Here is a 24685-nt window from a genome sequence, read left to right on the forward strand (position 1 = left end):
GCTTTTATGAGGACGGATTGGGAAAGGTTTTGGACCTACTGATAAGAGACAGAGGAAGAAAATAGGAAGCAAGAAACAGAGAAAGCAAGAGTGGATTTCTCTCTCAAACGATTTCTCTCTTCTGAGAGAAGACAGAATGGAAGGTGATGAGAGAAGCAGCCTCTGAGGAAGTCATGTTGGAATGAGCGATAATCATATTTAACAATAAGACCTTAATGATAAGGAGCCCTCAGAGAAACGAGTTTCCCGGGTAACCAGCTTCTCTAGGTGACCTAATGCCTGCTTTTTAAAATACCAAAGCTAATTTTGACCATTTTTAAAATACCAAAAGTCACCAGCAGTAGCCATGCCAGCATGGTCTCTCGCCTTCACTGTGGATGATGCTCTTTCGTGACTTGAACAAAGCCAGCCAGACGTCCTCAGCTAACCTTGTTTTGAACTCAGCGGTTTCTCCAGGACTGAGGGACCTGTGGAGGCCTTTTTGCCTCCAGACATAAGAGCTTCAGACAGCTGTGTCTGGAGTCCTCCTGTCTGCTTTCTTGACCTCTTTGAGTGTCTTTTATTGTCAGCCATATTTTTGTCACAGCTTGTCATAATTTTCTACATCTCGACGTAGGCTTATGAGCGGGGTTAAGGTGTGTTCGGCTCTGATGACTATTGACTCAGCCAGGTTTCTGGACAGCTGAGTTCCAGAGCCTGGTCAGTCACCAGGATAATAAACATCACCTTAGCATTGGCCTTTGCCTGCATGGTTGTATTTCACATAAACAGTTTAATATAAAACGGAGAGTACCCTGTGGTGAGCATCTGAGAGGCTCTTTTGAATGTAGTATAGGAGTTGCAGCATGTGGATTTTGAGACAGTTATGTGTTCAGTCAAAGGCCTCTTTGGATGTCTTTGTTTATTTCCTAATCTCAGAAGAACAGTTGGAGGATGAACTGGTTGCGTGCATCTTCCCTCAAGTATAAGTGAGAAATTTCTGCCTCAAAGCTAATACTTTTCTCAATACAGACAGAAAACAGTATCTTTCCCACCCAGCGACTCCCCATCCTCTAGGAGGAAGGGGATTCATTTTGCATTAGGCACCATATCCTCTCTTTAGTGATGCTACCTACCCTCTGTCTGCTCCCTGGGCTGCACAAGAAGACTTGATTCTCACACACTCTATGACTTAGAACCTTCACAATCCTGGGATCATTTGCTACAGCCCTTGTTCTTAAAAACAGGTCATTTTAACATGAGCATTTGTAAATTGATAAGGCGTTTTAACAGAAGGAATGGAGCATTGCTTAATGGAAGGAATTCTCTAGTTCAGAGTTCAGAAGACTCAACTGAGACACTCCGTGTGGGGAAAGGTCACTGGCAATATCAGGGTGGTCCCTTATAAAAGTCCACGGCTGGCTTCCAACAGCCTTAGAGGGACATGGTTAGTTTCTTGGTGATTTACCAGACTCTGGCTCTTAGCTTTTCAGGTCCAGAACCTGATTTAATCAAGGTACAAGGAACAGATTCATTATCAGTTGGGCTTACTTTAACTAAGCTCCCAAAATTGATTCCTAAACCAAAATGCGAGCCCAACACAGCAGCACACACCTGTAATCCAAGTGACTCGTGAGGCTGAGGGAAAAGATTACAAGTCCTGGACAGCTTAGTGTGACCCTGTGTGCTAAGTCATAACCAATGTGCTAAATTCAATATAAAAAATTAAAAGGGGTAGGGATGAAAAAAATTTAAAGCCAGTTAACACTATACAGAGACGTGTAACTGACTTATATTCTTAGACTACAAATGGCTAGCTTATTCTTCCCCTGTGGGCAAGCCTACACAGTGAGGCAGACTATAATCAGAAGGTTATTTGTCGAATGTGAAATCAGAATACAGGTGACTCATGTTCACGGACATAAGCTAGAGAGTAATCCATCCCACACCAATTAGGGACCTGCCACTGGAACTTAATTTCTTCAAAGTTTGTCAACTGAGATTCTCTCTACCCTGATCAGAATTTTGTAGAGACACCTGCCAGTATTTTGTCTCATTTTTTTATGTTTCCAGGCTAACAGTGCCCACACCTACCCAAATCACCTTCTGTGTTAGACTTTGTCTACATGTTAATGCTTTGCATCTGGTTATCAGGTCATCCTCTCTCTTTCTTTTTCTTTCTTCATTTTATAGTTTAAATCACAATGAAGCAATCTTATTTTCAAATTCTTGAGGGATCCCTCTCTGTTCTTACATTGATCTAGAAACTATGACATTAGTAAGGATGAGTGGGGCAGTTCGCCCACCAAGGCTTATCTGTCATTCACCTAAAATAAATTTTAAAAAGAGTTTGACTTTTTTGCTATGACACATGTTCTATTATTAATACATTTCTTTAAATCAATTCAATTTAAAAAACTTTTTTATGTTACTTTATTTATTTATTCATTTGTTTTGGTACCAGGAATTGAACCCAGGGGCACTTAACCACTGAGGTACATCCCCAGACCCTTTTTTTTTTTTTTTTTTTTTTTTTTTGAGACAGGGTTTCACTGAATTGCTTAGGTCTTCACTAAATTTATGAGGCTGGCCTCGAACTTGCAATCTTCCTACCTCAGCCTCCTGAGTCACTGAGATTACAGGCATGCACCACCATGCCCAGCTAAAAATTTTATTTTAAAAGGAGATTTACCCCTACCATAAGTGGAAAATGGCTATCCTTTGTCACAAAAGGAATATAGCCCTAAAAATAAATACGTTGAAAACAGAAGTTCTTGTTTTCCCCACTTAACCTCTTTAACTAGATGCTGTTTGCCATGGAAAGCTCTGAGATTTAAGATACACTAGCAACAGACTAAGACTCTCCTCAATGTAATAAGCAACACCAAAATAGGAGCTGGGGCCATAACTCAGTGGTAGGCCCTGAGTTCAGTCCTCAGCACCAGAAATAAAAATAAGATAACCAAGCAGTAGAGTAATTTAGGAGATATAGTTAATGCCTTACCCATTCACCACCTAAAAAATAATCTCACATCAGGTATCCCACATTGGGGAAAATGATGACCTCAGCTTTCTCTGAATTTAAAGGTGTTTGAAAACTGTTCAACTATAGTGGTGCGTCCTCTGCAGCCTTGCCTCTTGCCTGACCCAGCTGCCCTGGCTTCTGCCTGATGCTGTTCTGACTGTCCTATTCCTGCCTCTCCCTGCACAGGTACACACTGGCAGCTCAGGACCTGGTGATGCGTGCCCGGGGTGTCCTGAAGGACAGAGGATGGCGGATATCGAACGACCGACTGGGCTCAGGAGATGACATTTCTGTATATGTCATTCCTTTAATACATGGAAATAAACTGTCATGAAAATGACCCAGGGGATTGGGAGGACAGAGGGGAAGAAAAGTGGGATGCCTCTGAGCAGGGCAGAACCGGGAAGTGCCCCAGCTGAGTTCCAGGTGATGCAATCTCTTCCCAGCCCAGGTGGGGAGTTCTTTGCCAAGAGGCCTCTGGCTGCGCTTCAAAATGACCCTTAGGTTTCCATTTCCTTAGTAACAGGTCTGGACTCAACAAGAGCCGGGAAAACAAAGCCTCCTACTGAGTGTCATATTTTGGTTGGTTTTTAAAATAGGCCTCCTAGGTGGCTCTTGCCTATTTGGGGCACATACATCCTATTTATTTGATCTAGAGTAGCGAGGGCAGAGCCATGTTCAGATGTAACTGGCAGAAGACTCCGCAGCCTTCTTCTCTACGGGTTAGAAGTGCCAACTTCTCTACGGGTTAGAAGTGCCGCATTGGAAAGTTGGGGATCACACCTCAGAAAACGAAATCGTCCACCTTTAGAAAGCTCAAGATGAATTTCAGGGATTCTGCCTTCCTCTTTCTCTCTCTCTCTCTCCTTCCCTACCTCTCCCCCCTCTTTTTCTTTCTTCTCTTTATTCTTTTGTGGTATTGGTGGGGTGAGGCAGGGATTTTTTTTTTTCTTTTCTTTTTGACATTCCTTAAATCTTGTTTGTTTCCCTTCAGTAGAACAGGATGGGGACTTTCCAACTCCTTTCCTGAGGAATTTTTGTGTCAAAGTCCAGCCTAGGCTGGGTTGTCCCCATATCCCACGGCCCCCACCACCCAGGTAGCCATCTGGAACGATGCCCTGCATGACCGACTGTGTCTCTGTTGCATAACAAGTCGTGCTTTCTCACCAAATCAGTGTTTTCTTGAAAATGTGGGTGTTCCGTTGGACCAACAGTTCCTCTGTTATCTTCAGCGTCCCTCTTTGTGTGGCTGCAAGAGTCTGGATTTTCATCCTGGAATGTTTGGCCCCCTTCCACCTGCAGTGTTTAGAAAGTTTGGAGCAGTTTAGAGAGCTCTTAATATCATTCAGTTCACCGTACCTCACTTGAGGACAGCTTTGGGTCGAGGTTTCATGAGCTGTGACTGTCCTCCAGCTCCCTCCAGATTAAATATCAGTTCTGTAGAGCAGCAGTTGTGTTTCTGCTGTTTGGTGCAGAATCCACTCAGGATTGTACTTTTAATCAAAGTGAATTCAGATCGGGTAGGCTAGTCTCCCTCATACTGACCTCCCAGTCTCTTCTCCAGAGCATCATGTCGTAGCTACCTAAGAACCGGGACCCCTCTGCCCACTGTGGATCCACCTCTGTGCACACCTCACAAGCACAGCAGCAGCACACACTGGACCCCCTGAACACCTGCCACTTCTCTGCCAGGAGGAATGGCAAAGTCGATTTAAAAAAAAAAAAAAATCACTCCCATCTCCCTGGAAGGATGACATCTAATTACCTAGTCCTCTTCCCAAACCAAAATGGTGTTGTCACCATTTTGACAACTTCATGTAATTCAAACACTCTTCCAGCCCAATAAAGAAGGTCATGGGGTGACTTCCCCAAACTGCTGGAGAGCCAGTTCCAGTTGCCATGTTTATCTGAATTCCTTCCCCAGAGGAGAGGAGAAAATCCTTTCCTCCCGGGAGTGAATCACCTACATTCCTGGAGTTGTCGGTATTTTCTTAGGAAAGGCCTGGAGTCTTGCTACTCAGGAATAAATTTGTTCCATAGTGTAGAATCCATGCCCTGTCTGGCAGGTGAAGCACTGTGGCAGATGTAGACACCTCCGGGTGTCTGCCACCCTGTTGCCTGAGGCGAGCTGGGCACAGCATTATTGGGAGCCATCTCCATCCGATCGTGTGTTTCCTCTGCCTTCAGTAAATCTGAGCAACACTGAACATCTCTGTGGGGAGATGTTGGTGGTTAGCCACTCGCTTCACTGGAACAATATGATGCTATGGGGAAACTTTCTGTCCTCCCATGGCAGAGTAGTCCCCTTTCTGCTCCTGCCCCAACTCTCAAAGTTATATACAAAATAGAAACTTGAGAAAGTCCTGCATGGAGGACCCTGAGCCACCTCCTTTGGAATCTTTCCTGTGTTCCTGTTGTCTTTTTTTTGTTTTTAACTTTCTTATTTCCTTTTCTGGACCTCTCTCTGGGCCCTACCTTGAGCTTCTCTAGTCTTAAGCCACTGGAGTCAGAATTTGGGTGTAGATATCATGACAACTTTCCATTCGATTCACTAATTCATTTACTGCCAAGGCCAGTCTCAGGAAAAACTCTGGAAATCCCCACATTCAAATTATCCTAAAATCTTGAGCATTTAGTCCTGCTGGTTTTGGTTAGAAAGGTATCCAGGAATTCTTCCCATTAAGTCTCTTTAGAAAGATCTTAGTAGCAAGCTAAAGCCGTGTTTGTGTTTGGGGGATAGGTGGAAGACTACAAATGAGGTGAATAAATCAAAAGTGGAAACAGTGATTTGTTAATGCCCATGGCAGATCTACCCAGCACTGATATTGCTGTGTGCATTGAGCTGACTCCATTTTTGGCCTTATTTTCCACCCAGGCCCCAAGTCACCCTGTCCCAGAACAGTAACTGTGTCTACATAATGGGTTGGACCTTGGAGCATTCCTGGAAAGGTCAAAAGACAACATAGAATTCTGCAGAACATGTTTATATGTGGTTCTGAAATCTTGTGTATCTGACTTAAAGCCAAATCTGCTTGCCCTAATAGCCTCAGAGGAAGTCTGGTATAATGAAAAGCATTTGATTTCCTAGTCAAGTCTTAATGGTTGTCTTGGGGGTTGTGTGGCTACTTCCTTTAATGAAAGTCTCTTTCCACTCTAAATCTCTTTGCTGGGCTGGCCCCTGCTCTTTGGACTGTTTGAGACACCCTTTCTTAAAAAGTGTGAACTCACAGTCCATCTGTCTTCTTCAGTGCTTTGCCAGACAGCTACCAAAGCGTGAACTTTGTGACCCACGAAGCCAGAGCAGGGTTAGCAGTCGGAGAGGTGGAGGGTGGTCCAACCGTGGTTCTGCGTTCCTGTTCTTGAAGTGGGGTGGGAGAGGAGAAAATCTGGCTAGGCCAAGTACTCAGCTGTCTAATAGGTCAAAACCTAAGTGGGACTTCTGGTATTTTCTGTAGTGTTCAGCTTTGGAGAATTTGGAGTGTTTCATTTTTTAAATTCCTAGCAACTTGCCTCCATGGGACTGAGTGAAGTCAGTGTGTCCATACTTACTCTTTTCTGTAAGTATTCATATACTCCTTGGGAGGAATTTGAAACATGGGTAGATATTGGTGGGCAAGAATGAAAATCCAGGGGACCAGATTCAGCCCCAGATCTTGGCCATCTGAGCAGGGTTTTCAGTTTACCGAGAGCACTAGTATGGAAACATCTGGGAAAAGATTCCCACGTCTTTAAAATTCTTATTTTCCTCTTGTTATCCTTTTCCTCACCTCTTCCCTCACCTGCCAGTCAGCTATATTTATAAGGCCACACGTGGTTAGTGGTTTTGTTTACACCAGTTTGAGGGTCTAACCATTCCTTAAAGTGATGCAGCAGTCCCACAGTTTTCAGAGGGAATATGTTAAGCTTGGTGAGATTCTAATTTCAGTAAGTTAATGCTTCTGGAACAGTTGGCAAAAGTAAGGAGATTCATCGCCTATGCAAAGCACAACCATCCCGACCTTAAAAGATACTAGATCTAAGCGGGGCGTGGTGGTGCATGCCTGTAATCCCAGCAGCTCTGGAGGCTAAGACAGGAGAATCTCGAGTTCAAAGCCAGCCTCAGCAATGGTGAGGCATGAAGCAACTCAGTGAGACCCTGACTCTCAATAAAATACAATGGTTGGGTACCCCTGAGTTCCATCCCTGGTACGAAAAAAAAAAAAAAATACCGGATCTAAGAGAATAGTAAAAGTCTCTGGCTCCAGGAGAGAATTTTGTGTTAAGAACTCAGATTTTTGAGGACTCCCAAGTGCAGAGAAGTATAGCCTGCACACCTCACCCACCTCTCTGGCAAGCTTTGGTTCTGTGTGGTGACATGGCTTATATGTGTACACTGGGATTTTCAAAGGACACTACATGAGCAGCTCAACTTGCCTCTTGGGTAAGCACCATGGCTCTTTGTCAGACTTGAGTGCCAGTCCAGGGAGCGCTGCTCTTTCTGATCCACAATGTTATCTGTGTAAATAGCTTTAATTTTTCCTCTGCGTCGTAGATGAAGTTTTGTTCATGTAGATGTGACCAAGTAAGGCTGTGAAAGTGCTGTTGTTTTCTCCTGTGATGTACTTGAAGAAGAGGAACCTTGTGTCCTCCACTCTTCCCATCTCCTATGAGTATTTTGTGTTTGTTTTGAGGAGTCCTGAGGTTACTCTTTCACTTTGATTTTGCCTCCAGTTTTTTTTTTTTTTTTTCCTCTGGAGACCCAGGGAGGCCCTGGTGAGGATCATCTATCAGGAAATGTGTCATGGGTTGGGTTTCCAAAACTATCCTACGTACAGTGAATTGAGAGGAATCTGCCTGAAAATGGTTTCAGAACCATGTACCTTTATGCTTTGTGATTGTGAAACATTGACTTTTGTAACCCAAAAATGAAAACTGTTTAGCAAAGGGGATCTATTTTGTGTGTTTTGAAACTTAGGTGCAATGTCCCCTGGAAGAAGCTAAAGAAATGTATATGCTCAATGACATTTTAAAATAAAATATTATATATATATGTATATAGGACATCTTTAGCAAAACTTTTTGTGTCTTGTCTTTGAATTCACTATGAAATTTCTTCATATTGGGTAATGGAGTGACATGAAATTAATGGGTCAATGTGAGATTATCAACTGTGAGCACAGAGTCAAAACCAAAAGGGGAGGGCTGCTAACACCAAGCCTTCACAGCCGCGAGGCCTAGTGCATTTCCACTAGGCCTCTGGGGGAACTACCATGGATAGGCATGTAAATAAACACAAAGAATTCAGAAGAAAAATTACTCCCAAGAGGTAATCTTAAGCAAGAGGGCTAGTACTTAATGTTGCTGAAGACAGTAAGATTCAAGACAACCCTTAATCACATAAGCATTTTAAACACTTACCAAGTGTTAGTAAAATGTACCATCTTATATAGAAAAAGCACCTTAACAGGTGGAGTAAAGCATCCAAGAATGCTAATTCTGCTTAGTTCTAGAATTCAGGAAGTTAAAGACAATCTAGAAAATATCAACAAATTGTTAAAATATGATCAAAGTACTATCATCCCCCCATATCCATGGGAGCTACTTTCTAGAACGCCTAGTGGATGTACTTACCCCTATACATATTATATATTTTTTCTTTACATACATACTTATGATAAAGTTTAAATAAATTTATAAACTAGGAACAATAAGAAATCACAAAACTAATAAAACAGAACAATTTTTTGTAACAATAAATGAAAGTTATGTATTATTTATTCCTGAAATTTTCCATTTCATATTTTTAGGTCACTGTTAACAGGAGAAAATAATGGAAGGCAGGGGCTGTAGCTCAGTGGTAGCTCACTTTCCTAGCATGCATGAGGCACTGGGTTCAATCCTCAGCACCACATAAAAATAAATAAAGGTATTGTGTTCATCTGTAACTTAAAAAATTTTTTAAAAAAAAGAATGGAAAGGGTCCATCTTTGGATTAGATTCCTAAAGATTGGGATGTCTATGGAAAATGGAGGCATCTTGGAATTTTCTACGAGCTCCGTTCAGTTTACCTGGTTAGCTTCTGAGAGGAGTGGTAGTTTATCTGCCAACAATGCCTGTATGTCTGGATGCAGATATTCCCCATCCCAGGAAGAAGTGGGGTTTGTTTCCCTACCTCTTGACTCCAGTCTGGCTTGAGACTCACCTTGATTAATGGACCACCCAAGTGACATTCTGAGACATTCAGCCAGAGAGGGGTTTCATAGCACCTGCTTTCACTCTTGAAAGTGACAGACTTTGATTATTGAGTAATAAAAGGCCATGTTGGGGGCTGGGGATGTGGCTCAAGCGGTAGCACGCCCGCCTGGCATGCGTGCGGCCCAGGTTCGATCCTCAGCACCACATACAAACAAAGATGTTGTGTCTGCCGAAAAAAACTAAAATAAATAAATAAATTAAAAAAAAAAAAAAAGGCCATGTTGGAAAGAAACAATGCCCAGGCATTAAGAATTAGGCCTTCAGTCCCTAAAGCTCCAACTGAATCACTGCAGGTAATACCATGAAAAAAGGTAGTCCCAGCAGCTCTGGACTGTCCAGCGCATTCCAGCGGAGACCACAGATACCATGCAGCAGAGAAGAGCCATCCCCACAGAGCCCTGCCCAGGCTCCTAGCCCACAGAACCAGGGGCAAATAAAATGGTTTTTGTTTGAAGACTCCATGTTTTGGACAATTCATTACCTATTAACAGATAACTGGAAGGCTGGGGTATAGCTCATGGTAGAGCACTTGACTAGCATGTGCAAGACCCTGGGTTCCATCCCCAGCATTCCAAGGTGGGGAGAAGGCAACTAGAATAAGGTATAGAGAGAACCTGGCTCTGGGAAGCTTGGGGTAAAATGATTAAAAATAAAAACTTGGAAAATGGATGTAGTTCAGTGGTTGGGTGTGTGCTTAGCATGTGTGAGGCCCTCGGTTCAAACCACAGCATCACCAAAAAGAAAAAAGAAAATGACTTTCAGAAAATACACCTGTGACTTGGTAAATAATCCTCCATGTGGAACCTGGTAGGGGAGAGGAGAACCAATTTATAGCTGTAATGCAAACACCATGCTGATCCTCTACGTGTGTATATATATCCCTCTACTTTTTTTTTTTTCAACCAGGGATTGAACCAGGGGCAACTTAACCACTGAGCCACATCCCCAGCCTGTTTTAATTTTTTAATTTTGAGACACAGTCTTACTAAGTTACTCAGGGCCTCACTAAGTTGTTGAGGCTGACTTGGACCTTGGATCCTCCCTCCTGCCTCAGCCTCCCAAGCCACTGGGATTACAGGACACACCACCGCTTCCACTGCCTTTAGTTCTTCATGCCACTTGTATTGATCAGTATTAATCCAGGAAAATGATGACCATTGTGGGACACTGAGCCCAGAAGGAGAAAACAAAGTTAAACCTTAACTCCTTGCTTTGGATAAGACCTTCCTATGTTGTAACATTTATCACTCCTAGGATTTTTGGTTTCCAATATTGTGTTGCTTGAGAGTGTTAGGGAAAACAAGACAATTTTAAAATAATATGTGAGTGTATATATTTTTTAAATCTCATCATCAAAAAAAGTTATCATTTAAAAATCCCTATCTAGGGGCTAGGGTTGTGGCTCAGCGGTAGAGCGCTTGCCGAGCACAGGCAAGGCACTGGGTTCGATCCTCAGCTCCACATAAAAATAAATAAATAAAATAAAAGGTATTCTGTCCATCTACAACTTATAAATAAATAAATAAATCCCTATCTAGCACACCTGTAATCCCAGAGGCTCGGGAGGCTGAGGCAGGAGGATCATGTGTTCAAAGCCAGCCTCAGCAGCTGCTAGGTGCTAAGTAACTCAGTGAGACCCTGTCTCTAAATAAAATACAAAATAGAGCTGGGGATGTGGTTGAGTGGTTAAGTGCCCCTGAGTTCAATCCCCAGTACAAAAAAAAAAAAATTAATGAAAAAATAAATAAAAATCCCTATCTACAAAATACTTCAAATTTGTTGCCATTTTCCTCTAACTAAATGACAAGCCAAAGAATGAATTATATATCCCAGCAATTAGTCTCTCTTTTAATTGCTTTTTCTATCATTAGAGCCTTTAAAATGCTGCTGCTGGCTCCATGTATCTCTCCACATTTTCAGTCTCTTGTCTTTCAGTTTTTCAGCCAACTAACCTGTCTTGATTCATTGATTCCAACTGGGCCATCCACAAGAGATTCAGGGTATGTCCAAGCACAATGTAGGGGCAGAGTGTACCTCCATTGTCTTCCAGGGACCAGGTCTGATCAGGGCTTTGGAAGATCTGAATGCACACTTCCCTAAAAGGGGCATATACATCTGAGCTTTTTTTCCCCCATCTTCTTTTTCAATGTTAATATTGGCAAATTTAGTCAATATGAAGTAAGAGTGGATGAGCTCATTTAGAAGGCACTATTGTGGAGTGGGGAGTAAGACAGTGGTTGACATGAGAGTGGGAGAAAAGTGAAATCACAACAGCAAAATGTCCCAAATCAAGTCACCTCAAAGCCTTTAAACACTTCTGGGATCAATATGCTCAGTAACCTCACATCACTTATTAAAACAAAAGAATCCTAGAACCTGCCAGCAGAGGTCTTAGTGATTCTGTTAGCCTGTTGAGTTTGTTCAGTGAGAAAAAATGTTGGGAGAAATTTCTGGAGAACTGTAAAATCTCCACTGTCATTATTCTAGGTTAGGAAATGAAATTTACTATTCTTAGAATCCTTAAATGCAAGTCAGAGAACATTTGGCCAGTCCATCATTTTTTAAAAAATAGTTTTTAGTTGTAGATGGACACAATACCTTTATTTTATTTTCATTTATTTTTATGTGGTGCTGAGGGTTGAACACTTACTAGGCGAGTACTCTACTGCTGAGCCACAACCCAAGCCCCCAGTCTACTATTTGCAAAGTGGAACTTGAAGAAAAATTAACAACAATATAGGTCTCACACTTACAAAAAAGATAAGTACTATCATTTGTATTACACGCCTTCAAATACAATGTAAAGAAACTCATATTTATAGATGAAATATTTATAATGTAGGTCTTGGAATTGTTTCAGAGCAGTTAAGGGGGAGGGCTGGATGGGTTTATAGATGAAACAAGATTGACCATGTTAAAGTTATGCAAACTTGGGAAAATAGGATGACTACATGTTTTCAATGTCTTTCCTGTAATATCTCCTGCCAGGGCCACCCAAGGATTATTTAGTTATTAGGTTATGGGTCAGCAAACTTTGGCCCAGCAGTAAATATTTTAGGCTTTATGGGCCATTTGGACTCTATCACGACTACTCAACTCAGCTATCGTTACATAAAAGCAGCCGTAGACCAGCTGAACTAAGGATCTCTTCTAAGGCAGTGTAAAGTCAAGCTTTAGAAGAATTGATTCCTTAAAGTGTAGCCTCATCTCACTTCTCTGGTGGGAAATAAATGAAGAAAATCACACATATTAATGAACACTAGTGACCTATTGAGTCATAAACAGAGGACAATTTAGAAATTTGCTGGTTTCTTTCCTAAACAGTCCTCTCTCTCCATCTGGCTTTTAGCTATACTGAAGATGGCTACATCATGGTTCTGAAGCTGTCTCCTTAATACTAACACAGCATCAGTAATATAATCCACCACCGATTCTAAATGGTTAATTTTTTTTCTCTAATTTGCAAGGAGTAAGTTAACTCCTCGTTTGTCAAACTCTAGCCATGAGGCAAAGAAAAACTTATATGGAATTTGTCCTACTATGTGTAATGCCCTATGCAGGGCACTTGAGATCTGGATTCTTTTATCCCCTTCTGAAGTAAAAATGATTATCTTTTACAGACCAGAAGACAACCTTATTGTAATCAGAGAGAAAACTTTGTATAATTTCCATTCTTTTACATGTATTAAGATGTATTTTACATGTATTTACATGTATTGAGATTCATCTTATGGCTTAACATGTTCCATGTGCACCTGAGAAGATGGGTATTCTACCTTTGTTGGATGGAACATTCAATAGATCTCTTTAGATTTTAGTTAGCTTATCATATTCAGTGTTCCTATTTCCTTGCTAATCTTCTGCCTACTTGTATAGATCTATCCATGATTGAAAGGGGATATGAAAGTCTCCAACTGTTCTTTTTATCTCTTTTATCCTGTAAGATTTTTGTATTTTGTGGCTCAGTCTCTGTTGTTAGGTGCATGTGAGTTTATAATGTTTTCCTCATTGATTGATCTCATAATTACTATAAAGTGTCCTTCTTTGCCTCCAGAAACAGTTTTTATCTAAAGGCTACTTCACATATTTATACAGCCACTCCTGCTCTAATTTGGTTACTTTTTTCATAGTATAACTTTTCCCATTCTTTCATTCGCACCCTATTTGTGATTTTTATTCTTAAAAAAAAATGTCTTTTAGAGAGACCACAATTGAATCATGTTTTTTATTTCTTTATTTTTTTTAATTTTTTAATATTTATTTTTTAGTTTTCGGCAGACACACATCTTTGTTTGTATGTGGTGCTGAGGATCGAACCCGGGCCGCACGCATGCCAGGCGAGCGCGCTACCGCTTGAGCCACATCCCCAGCCCTGAGTCATGTTTTTTAATTCATTTTGTCAATCTCTGCCTTTTGATTAGAATGTTTCATCCACATACATTTAATGTAATTGTGGATAAGACAGGACTTATTTGAGGCTATGGATGTAACTCACTGGTAGAGAACCTCTGCACTGTCCCGTTTTGCTATTTGTTTTGTTTTGGTCTTTTATTCTTTCATTGCTGCCTATGTGTAAAATAATTTCTAATACATAATTTAGTTCCTAATTGTTTCTTTGTTTTTGAGGCATTTTCTTAGCAGTTGCTTTGGCGAATATAATTAACATCTTATTTTAAAACATTCTAGTTTGGATTAATGGAAACAATTTCACTAGTATTAAAAAAAAAACTTTGGTCCAGTATATACTTCCATTCTCTTCCTTCTCATTTCATATTATTATTTATCATGCAAATATAAGCCCATCAACAGATGAATAATTATTATCTTATACAGTTGTCTTTTAAATATATATAAGAAGAAAAGAGTTACAAACAAAAATACATTTATATTTCTTTTATATTTCGTATGGCATTTGCCTTTACTGGAATTCTTTATTTCTTCATTTGGTGGATTCAAGTGACTGTGTAGTGTTCTTTCAATTTAGGACCCATTTTAGTATTTCTTGTAAAACAGGTCTACTAGGGATAAATTCTCTCCATTTTTTATCTGGGAAAGTCTTAGCTTCTCTTTCATTTTAAAAAAAGAGTTTTGCTGGACATAGAATTTCTGATGGACAGATATTTTTTTCAGTCAGCACTTTAGATATGTCATTCCTCTAACTTCCGGCCTCCATGATTCTGATGGGAAGCTAGTTGTTAATCTTATTGAGTCACTTGAATGTGATGAGTCACCGTTGTCTCTCATCCTACATAGAGTTCTTCGTACTTCTTGAATGTGTCATGTTTTTTTCATCAGATCTGTTTTTCAGGCATACATTCAGTGCTCTAGTAAGCAATTTACAACTCTGGCTTAGCTTTCACTTCCTTCTTTTCCAGAGCTCTACAATCGACAGAGACGAAAGATTAAGACCTTCTTGGGTCTTTCCTGGAAGCACATGCTGCCCTGCACATTTTCAAAGACTTCTAGATCCTCAATAATATCTTGGTGCTTTTCAAAGCACCCTGTGGACATCTCATTCACAAGTTTTTCTTTTTCAGTCTTTTGGTCAGCCTCCTGGTTAGCCTCAACTGCTATCACTGACTATGATGTTAAACAATTGCTGATGATTATTTTCAACTAATTCCCTGCAGATAGAGTTGTGAACACAAAACAGGTCAAGACAAGCCCTGAGAATGAGGCCTTTTCAGGAGCTTTCAGACAGGTCAAACAGTGACAATTTTCCAGGCTTAGAGCTTTTGGAAGAGGTTCTAATCCATTTTGCCCCTCCAGTAGCTACTAGTCTGCTGGTTCTCAGTTACCATGGCTCTGAGGCTGTTGATGGTCAAGACTACCACAGATCTGGGGAAAAGGGTATGGAAACTTGTCAAGCAAAAAAGGTCAGAAAGCTCCCTGTTCTTACTGAGATTCAGCCATTTCTTGCTCTCCCCCTCCCACTGTGGTCCTGAGGACTGAACCCAGGGTACCCTACCACTAAGCTACATTGCCAACCCTATTTTTTATTTTTGGAGAGTCTAAGTTGCTCAGGCTGGCCTCAAACTTGTAATCTTCCCCCCTTAGCCTTCCTGATAGCTGAGCCTACAGACAAGTACCATAGTACCAAACTTCACTCTAGTCTTGACACTTTATATTTTTGGTACTGGGAATTGAACCCAGGGGCGCTTAACCACTGAGCCACATCCCCAGCCTGTTTTATTTTTTTATTTTGAGACAGGGCCTCATTAAGTTGCTTAGGGCCTTGCTAAGTTGCTGAGGCTAGCTCTGAACTTGGGATCCTCCTACCTCAGCCTTCCCAGTCGCTGAGATTATAGGCATGCACCACCTAATATCCACCACCTAAGATCCAGCTAATCTTGACTCTTAACTTGCCTGAAGTTCTATGCCAGCAGCTCTTTACCACTTGCTATGAAGGTATATATTGCTAATTGAATACCAGACTCAATTCAGAGACCTTTGCCCAAGCAGAATGAATGGTGTTCAACTCCAGGTGTAGTAACTGTAGTATATGGATTTTCTATGAATTTTCCAGTAAAAAGCAAGTCTTAGCTCTCTTTTTATGCCAACTAATAGTTAAAAAGGACAGATATCTAGGCTCTGGAGGCTGAACAAAATTATGTTCAAATCCTCTTGAACTACAAGTGTGCTTAAAACATATCCTACATTCTTGAGCATTGGCCTGTAATAAAATCAATGGTACAAAGTAAATCTTTTACCAGGGTACCCAGCTGCACTGTTTATTACAAAACCTAAAGTGTCAGGATGGAGAGCCATTTGCTACAGTGGTATCAATATACAGCTCTTGACATCTCTCTTTATGGGTTCAGTTGACCTGAAATAAGTTGACCATTTCACATACTAACAGGGCCTTTTTTTTTTTTTTTTTCATCTGCTTGACCGTTGTCTCTGGACTCAGCTATAAGAAGAGTGATAAGATGACATTCCAAGTCTAAAGGAGCCTAAATCCAACAACCTGATAGCTAAGAGTGTTTAAATAGTTAGCAACTCTCACTTCCTAAAGTGGTCCTAGACCCAGGCTGCCTGTTAAAATCACCTGGGAGTTTAAAAAAAAAATTCTGTCAACCAACTCAGACCACAGACCAATTAAACCAGAATTCTTCAGAGAGGAACCCTACCATCAGAACTCTTTTAATGTTCTCCAGATGATTCAAATGTGAGACCCACTGTGTAAATATATTAAGGATCCACTACTGAACCAATGTTGGAAGACTTAGCAAACAAAATATCAAAGACATCTAATTTGCCAGGAGGCTGATGCGGGAGGATGGCAAGTTCAAGGGCAGTTGTGGCCACTTAGTGAGACCCTGTCTTTAACTAAAAAATTATAAAGGGCTGGGGATGTTGCTCATTGGTAAAGCACTCCCTGGGTTCAATCCCTAGGACTAAAACAAACTAACAAACCTACTTCTGTTAATTTTGAATTTCAGATAATTTACTTGTTCAGTACTGCATGTTCCATACAATATTTGGGCATATCTATATTAAAAAGTTATTTGCTGTTTATCTGAAATTCAAATTTAAATGGGTGTCCTGCATTTATCTAGAAACCCTACATAGAATAAAACCAAAAATCAAACAAGAGGTGTAGAAGTAAAACTCTTTTATCAGAAAATTGTCATTAAGTAAAAGTTTTTGTCTCAAAAAACAGGATCATCTGGAACATAACAAAAAGAAAAGTTGTACCAGGCCAATTTGAGGGAAAGAGTTTCTGAGACATGGAGGAGGAAGGAGGGCCACAGAAATGGTCCAGGAAGGCTTCCTTCATGCCTGTATTGGCTAGCTAGGGTCACCGTAACAATAAATCACAGACTGGGCACCTTTAATAACAGGAATTTATTTCTCACAGTTCTGAAGCCTAAAAGTCCAAGATCAAGATGCCAGCAGGTTTGGTTTCTCCTGAAGCTTCTCTGCAAGAGACTGCCTCCTTCTCGGTCTTTTCCCTGTGTACCACACATTTTAGGATTTCTTCATGTATCCAAATTTTCTTTCTTACGAGGCAGGAGGATGGCAAGTTCAAGGGCATCATTGGGGTCCACCTATGTGATCTTATTTAACCTTAAACCTCTTTATGGGCTCTGTGTCTGAACACAGTCACATTCTGTGATAGGGATTACAGCTTCAACACATCAATTTTGGCGGACACAAATCAGCCCATAATACTGAAGTGGATAGAGTGCAGTGCCCCGCAACTAGATGGGAGTCCTAGGGGACTGTGGGTAGGTAGTCAAGTTGGTAGGAAAACCAAGTGTCATTGCTCTGATGTTCTCTTTCCAGTGCACCAGGTTTAGTTCCCCATCCCCCAGGCTGTGCCAGCGAGGGGCTGCACCCCTGAGCTACTAAAGAGAAGGAAAGGGGCATTTCTGAACAAAGTGACAGAAATGTAGGATGGTAGAAAAGGAATCCACTCTTTTCTGGGAAGAAGAGGAAGGGAAAGAGCAACTCACACAAAAAGGAAAATGATAAAAGAAGGGATGGTAAACATGTTAAATGGGAGGGACCCTGTGCAGAAGACAGAATAAGAAAATGTCATCCCCTCATCCAAGAGGCCAGGGGAACCAGGCAAGCTACCAGAGTGAAATCAGTTTCTATGGCAGTGGGAACAAGGTTAGAAACCCCTCCTCGGCTCTACTGCAGCAAGACTTCTCCAGGTTTCCTTTGTTCCTTTTAGGAAAAAAACAAAACAACAAAAATAATGTCTCAAGTGTTATGAGGCTCTGCATAGAGTTGGAGAGGAGACAGTTGGGTCTTTTATTAGATTCTGGGGCTTGGTCAGCTTTCAAGAAGGCAGTTCACTGTCTCCTAGCAGCTGACCTGGGTTTTACTGCTGGCAGGCATGAATATGCATGGTTAGGGGACCCAGATGTGCCGGGGCTGCAGGAGCATTTTCAGGACATGCAGGCTCACACGCACACACGAGGGCCTGCTCGGGTTTGAGACGGTGCCAATGGAAAGAACAGCCCGGAGCTGTTCCTCCCGGGAGTCGTTACTGCTGAGTCCAACCCCGCCGCCTTCTCCGGGCTTGGCCAGGCAGCGGAGACCCCAGAGGGCGTTCAGAGCCTTCTTCCAGCCATCCTGAGCTGCAGGTGGAAATGGGTCTATTACGGGAGAAGGATTAGACCTCTACCTCGGGTTTTAGATGGGGGTGAAGCACTTTGGTAACCGGTGCGTGTTATTATGAATTTACAAAGAGTGCCTGGGCCGGGGACAGGGGAGAATGGAGCCAGGAACCAGCTAAACACTGCAAGGAAAAATTCAGCCACGGAGCCATCGAACTTTCCCAGGGTGGTGGAAAAGCAGCGGCCCCTTGCAGTCTGCAGAGCCGGGCGCCCAGGCTTCCCGCGCCTTTGTCCCCGCGCTTTGCCACTCTCCTGTGGGCACTGGGGCCGCGGTCACTCCCCCCACCGCGCAATCGGCCGCCAGCTTCTTGCTGCCAGTCCTACGTGAGCGAAAGCCTCCTTAATAAGACTGTAAATAAAAGTCAGGCTGAGAAATGAGTTTTCCATGCCAGCAATCACCGACCTAACCTCGGTTGTAAATAGTCTCGAGGAGCCGCGCAGATGGAGTCCCCGCACCTGGGGAATCGAGGCCATCTCTGAGCAGCGCGTGTCAGCAGCTGGGTGCAGCTCATATGTGGACCCTGGAGGTTGCGCGAGTCCACCTCCCGCATTCTGCAAGAACCAATACCCGGCGCCTCGCCCATCCACCCTCCCGCACCCCAAGGACCCCCACAACTCAGTAACACCCCCGAGGCCCCAGTGCAGCCCCCGGGAATCATCTTAGTCTGTAGCGTCCTCGGAGGAACGGACCGCCAGGCCCCCTAATTTATGGTCATTGGTGTAATGGCTTTAACGTGATTTATCTGACCGCAGAGAAGATGGCAAAAACCTCCAGAAGAGTGATTGGCCATCCAGGCTTTGTGCATTTCTGATTGGCCTTATTAATTTAGGGCAGTGCCGGGGAACAACCTCTTGGCAGAGACGGGAAATCGGCTTGGTAACAGCCTTTATGTAGTCACTTTGTGGCTAGCAGAAGTCTAGCTTTTGCCAAAATCGAAGAAATAATGTATTGCTTTCAAAAAACAAAAAAAAAAAAAAAGCCGGGGGGGGGGCAGTTTGACAGAATGTGCAGCATGCTGATTAAAGCCGATTTCGCCTGAAAGAAAGTGAAGATTGTTTGGTTTGATTTAGGCTCATTCCTTTTTTTTTTTTTTTCCTCTTCATGTTTGTACAGACCAAAGACATCTGTGCTTTCAGGGTGGGAGGAAGGGTGTTTTCTTGTTTTTATTTTCGATGGTTTGGGTGGGTGGGGGAATGCAACACTTACGGGAAAGAATGTGGGGAGCCCAAGTATTCGGATGTGCTTTTAAAAATATTGAACTTCATAATCTTTATGTGGAAAAAAAATGTTTCTTTGCCTTTTGAGTTCTCATCAGACATCATAACTAGCATTTATGGGATCTATAAATTATTGGATAAACACACCAATACACCACACTTCACTAGGTCATTACTCTGTGTTACTGCAGTAACTGTCATTTAAATGTCACCATTGAGTGATGCAACTTAGTCCCATGAATAAAGGACTAAATAAGAATATTGGGGGGTTATAATATTTAATAGAACATTTTTTCATATGAATGGATTACAAATTTGGCAGGGTTGCATGTGTAATTTCAATGTACCCCCGATCATTTGTTATATTTATCTGTGTGTGTAGGACTGAAATGTAGACACAGAGCACCAGGCAACCTCCAAATATAATCCTTAACACTGTGTTCCTCAGGGGCACCAGAACAAAGACAGCGAGAGAACTTGATTGCTTTGGGGGAGGGGGGCAGGTTGGTGTCACACATGCGGTGGCACAATCATTTCTTTTATTTATAGCTCAAACCAGAAAAATAGACTGGGAGCAGCTGAGTACCAATTTATTTTGCTGCCTGAACCAATGAGTGGTCGCCTTAAATGTCATTGAGTTGGAAGGTTGTGCATTTCATTCACTGCCAGGTTACAGGAAGCATTGAAGCAGGTCTAGAAGGTGATCAGTGATTGTCCTGCCACCTATCAAGGTGGGCAAGTGCAATCCTGCCAGGTGGAATTGCCTCAGTGGGGAACAAGGGCCGCCTGTCTTCACTGACTCCTCTCATCAAATGCTGTTTGAGTAGAAATGAAGGTGGCCCATTTAGTCCTATTACAAGAACAAAATGGAACAGAAGGTAAAGGTAACCCCCAGAAAGACAAAAATGGATTTGGAGGTCAGGGGCAGGAACTTGTTTGGGCCACAAGCCCATAGCACATACACAGGACACAAAGGTCTTGTGCCCAGCTGCCTAAAGGTGTAACACATGAGATAGGTAAATAATAGAAAGACGAGTGCTGTGGAAAACCAGAGGACAAAGAATTTAAGAATCGATAAGGGACTGGGTACAGTGGCAAACACTGTAATTCCAGCTACTCAAGAGGCTGAGGCAGGAGAGTCACAAGTTCAGGGCCAGCCCATCAAAACAAAGTTTATTTTAAAAAGAGCTGGAGCTCAGTGGTAAAGCGGCCCTGGGTTCAATCCCCTCCACATACACACACACAAACACACATCAGTGGGGAAGGTTTTCCCTACATGTTGACCACTGCACTGGATCATGGAGGATGAGGAGTTGATCAAGGAAAAAGGGCGTAAGTTTCACTAGCCATGATGGAGCACAAGCATGAAGGAGAAAAGACAAAGAGGACATGGTCCAAGCTTCCCGATCCTGTGTAATGCTGAAGATCCTAAAGGTATGACTGCAACCTGTTCTCACCTCTAAACTTCACTCCCTAGTAAAGAAGAGGAGTCAGGTTTTTTCTCTAATTTCCTAAAGAAAATAATGGAAACCTGTATGTTTTTCTTGAAGTGCATCTAACCATAATGATCACAGGGCAAGCCAAAATTATAAAAGAACTAAACTCTGAAATCCTTAGAATAATTGCTTATAGCTTAAAATAATCCTGCTCCACTAATATGACATGTGACACAGAAACAAATCCCAGTTCCAACTTGAATTCTGGTGGTATTTTTCCTCTAAGGACAGACAAGCTGGCAGCTAAGTGGCAGCACTCCCTACATCTAGCACAATGATGGGTTCTGCCCTTCACCTTTTCCTGCTGGGCCACTCTCTGGACCCTGCAGGAAACATCTGTCATCACAACAGAAATCAGCTCAGTTCCTTTGCATTCATTTGCTCACTGGGTAGCTCCTTCACAGACCACACAGTGGATGCTTCTCTTTCTTCCTCTCTTCTTTAGCCTCCTCATCTCCTCCCTCTGAACAACTCATTGTCCAGTATCAGAATTATAAAAGCACAATGGATAGCTGTCCTCAAAGAAAAACAAAAACACCTCTTTTACTTCATTCAACCTCACAGGCTGTGTGTCTCTGTAGCAGTTCTAGTATGCTCTACAAAGATGGAGTGCTGCTAATTTTGTCTTGGAGAACACACATTTCCTTAGTCATGGATTCTAAGACATCACAAACAGCATTTTCAAAACACCTCTTTCACACACTGCCCATTTCCTATCTTACCTGAAAGCACAGCACTTCCCTTTGGGCTGCATTATTCAATACCTCTCTGTGTGCTTTGGATTTGAGCCTTTGGAGAGTTTTTCTTGGAGGAATCACCGAGCCTACATAACAAGGGCAGAAGGCTGGATAGCCCAGGGGCTTGCCAGGGGCCCAAGCTGAGCTTGTGAACCGCAGTTCCCGAGGACTCTGACAGCCTCTGGGTTTTTATTTATTCATTTTGCAAACATTACAAAAGCCCTTTCATATATTACAGGGAATGTGGAGATGAGTAAGAAGCCCAAAGTTTAGGGAAGCAAACACCTAAATATGTAATGCTCATGTGAGATAGTACAATGGAGGTGAAAAGAGCTCTGAGAAAATCAGAGAGTGCTGAAGAATCTTCTAGAACCAGGGAATGTTTCCCATGTATGCTGCCCACTGCACTGGGTCATGAAGGGTGAGGAACAGGTTAAGGGGAAGAGGGATGGAAAGTTATGCTAGCCACAGGCAAACAGTAAAGCTTACAAGAGAGAAGAAAAGGGATAGGTAGAGGGAAAAGGCCTGAAAGAGTATGAGGTTGACTGAAAAGAGAGCGTGAACAAAAGGGAAAGATGAACGCAACAGAGTGGAAAGGGAAATTAGTGCTTTTCTCTGGTAGTGAGCTGCACCCATGCTGTGGAGAGCCAGGTTCACTCCCAGGGCAAGCACCATCATGACTTACACCAGATCCATCTCACCCAATGATGCACAATGGGCTGCTAGAGGCATCCTGAGGTTGAGGGGCAGGGAAGGAGGAAGAAGAGGAGGAGGAGAGATTCTGTCTTTCCTTGCCATGTGACTGTCTTCCCTCACCTCCTCAGAACCAGGCAATTCTCCAGATAAAAATGGATATAGAAAGCCTTTTGTGGGAGGGACCCTTGCTGTGGCTCCCGATAATCCCACCTCCTTGTACTGACTCCCTTGTGTCAACCCCTTTCCTTTGAGCGTGGATATAGTGATTCGATCTAAAAAACAGAATACAAGAGTCATGATGGATATCACTTCTGAGAGTAGGCAATTACAACCCTTCAACTTCCATCTTGCCAGCACTCTCTTGCTGGCACTTACTTTTGTCCTTCTCCTTGCTTGCTCTGATACCATTAGCTCCACATTGTGAGATGCTCTATGGAGCGGCCCACATGGCAAAGGATAGACCAACAGCCCACGAGAAACTGAATCCTGCCAAGAGCCCTGTGAATGAGGTGACTGCAGCATTGGGAGAGACCCAGAGCCTGCCTTCCTGTGCTACTCTACTCAGAAACCGCAACACGCCTATAGGTAATTAATTTGCTTTTCTTGCTTTCGTTTTTCTTGAGCTATATTCCTTATTTTTTGTGTGTGTGTCCACCACGCAGTTCATTATTCCAAAAGTCCACTCATCAGTCACTGTTATGTGAGGGAATCATTGTTTGCAATGTTACATACACTACAGCACTGTCAATGGCGGCCACTCCCTTGACATTTCATGTGGAAGGGAGCCCCACTGCCTTCCATTATTAAAGGTGGCAGATTCCTTCTTTAAACTTTAGCTCTGTTTTTCCACCTCCAGACTGAACCTCTTTATCTTAGGCATGGGAAAGCCTGAGAGTACAACCATTGTACAAAAGAGTACACTGAGGTCCAGAAAGGGGAAATAATGTGTCCAATTTCACTCCATGAATCAGTTAGAAGATGGAACCGTGAGGCCTGAATCTTCCTGGTCCAGGACAAGGGTTACCCCAAATCACATACTCACATCCTATGCAGATAGAAGGCACTGGAAATTGAGCAACAGCTCCATGTATCTGATTGGAACTCCCAGACTAGCTCGCCCTAGACAGCAGAGATTGCTTTTCTTTGAGATTAGATAATCACTGGGGCAATCTTTGAGATTAGACAATCACACAGATTGAAGAATCACTGGCTTCCTTTACCCTCCTGTGGATTTACTATCTTGGGGACCAGTAAACTGCAACTGAGAAACATGGGTGGTTTGTAAGAAACATGCCCTGAATTCTGGAAAGGGATCTTTTTCTTTTATGAAATTGTCCAGTCATCAAAGGGGCCTTCATCACTTTGTTCACTCAAAACTATATTATGCTTCCTCTTTAGTTCCCCTTTATTTCACCAGATTTATAATTAGGGTACAGCACTTCCCATGTAGTAAATTGAACTTCACTAGTTGATATCTCTTATGAATATGGCTTGATTTTTCAGGAATACTTGTTAAATTCAATTAAAACTTGTTTCGTTGGCTTACATTCCCCTGGTTCAGTTCTTACCTCTATTAGTGAAATTATTGAATGTCTTAATTTTAATGGGGTTTTGTCTTTTTTCAGCTACGTCACTATAAAATCACCTGGGTCTTAAAAATTACTTTAAGGCTGGGAAGTAACTCACTGGTAGACTGTGTCCTCAGCACGTACAAAGCCCTGAGTTCCATCCCCAGCTCTTGGAAAAAAAGAAAAGGAGAGAGAGAGAGAGAGAGAGAGAAAGTAAAAATTGCTGTGAAGGTAACCACTGCTGCAGAAGTCTACACAGACAATCTGGCACCTGACTTATGACTGTTACATAAGCCATTGCTCATGAACCTGTGAAACCTAAGGCCTGCCAAATCACAATAATATGGAGTTCAGGACAGGAAGGGAAAGGAAGAAAAATAATTAAATATAAAAGCAACCTACCCTGTGTTTATCTCATTCTACCTTGTGAGTGAAGAACCAGACTTTGACTTTCATTATTTTGCTTCTACAGTTTTTAAGAATGAGGATCGCAGAAATATCGCTTGACTCTCCTATCCCTGGAAGGTTAGCAGAGTTGGAATTATATTGCAAATAAGGAAAGAGAGGCTGAGAGAAGTAGAAAATACAACTAGTAAGTATC

At 42.2% G+C, this 24685-nt stretch overlaps 1 protein-coding gene across 1 annotated transcript in view; it reads left to right on the forward strand.

Moving 5' to 3' along the window:
- The window catches only part of Ppm1h (protein phosphatase, Mg2+/Mn2+ dependent 1H), a 222834-nt gene extending 214800 nt beyond the window's left edge, over positions 1-8034 (forward strand). Inside the window, exon 10 of the mRNA XM_048808381.1 lies at positions 3191-8034. Coding sequence (XP_048664338.1) covers positions 3191-3338 — 148 coding nt within the window. The 3' untranslated portion in view covers positions 3339-8034. The remainder of the gene's footprint in view (positions 1-3190) is intronic.
- The last annotated feature ends 16651 nt before the right edge of the window (positions 8035-24685 follow it).

Source organism: Marmota marmota, unplaced genomic scaffold (genome assembly GCF_001458135.2).
Source record: "Marmota marmota marmota unplaced genomic scaffold, marMar, whole genome shotgun sequence".
In the NCBI taxonomy this organism is placed as follows: domain Eukaryota; kingdom Metazoa; phylum Chordata; class Mammalia; order Rodentia; family Sciuridae; genus Marmota; species Marmota marmota.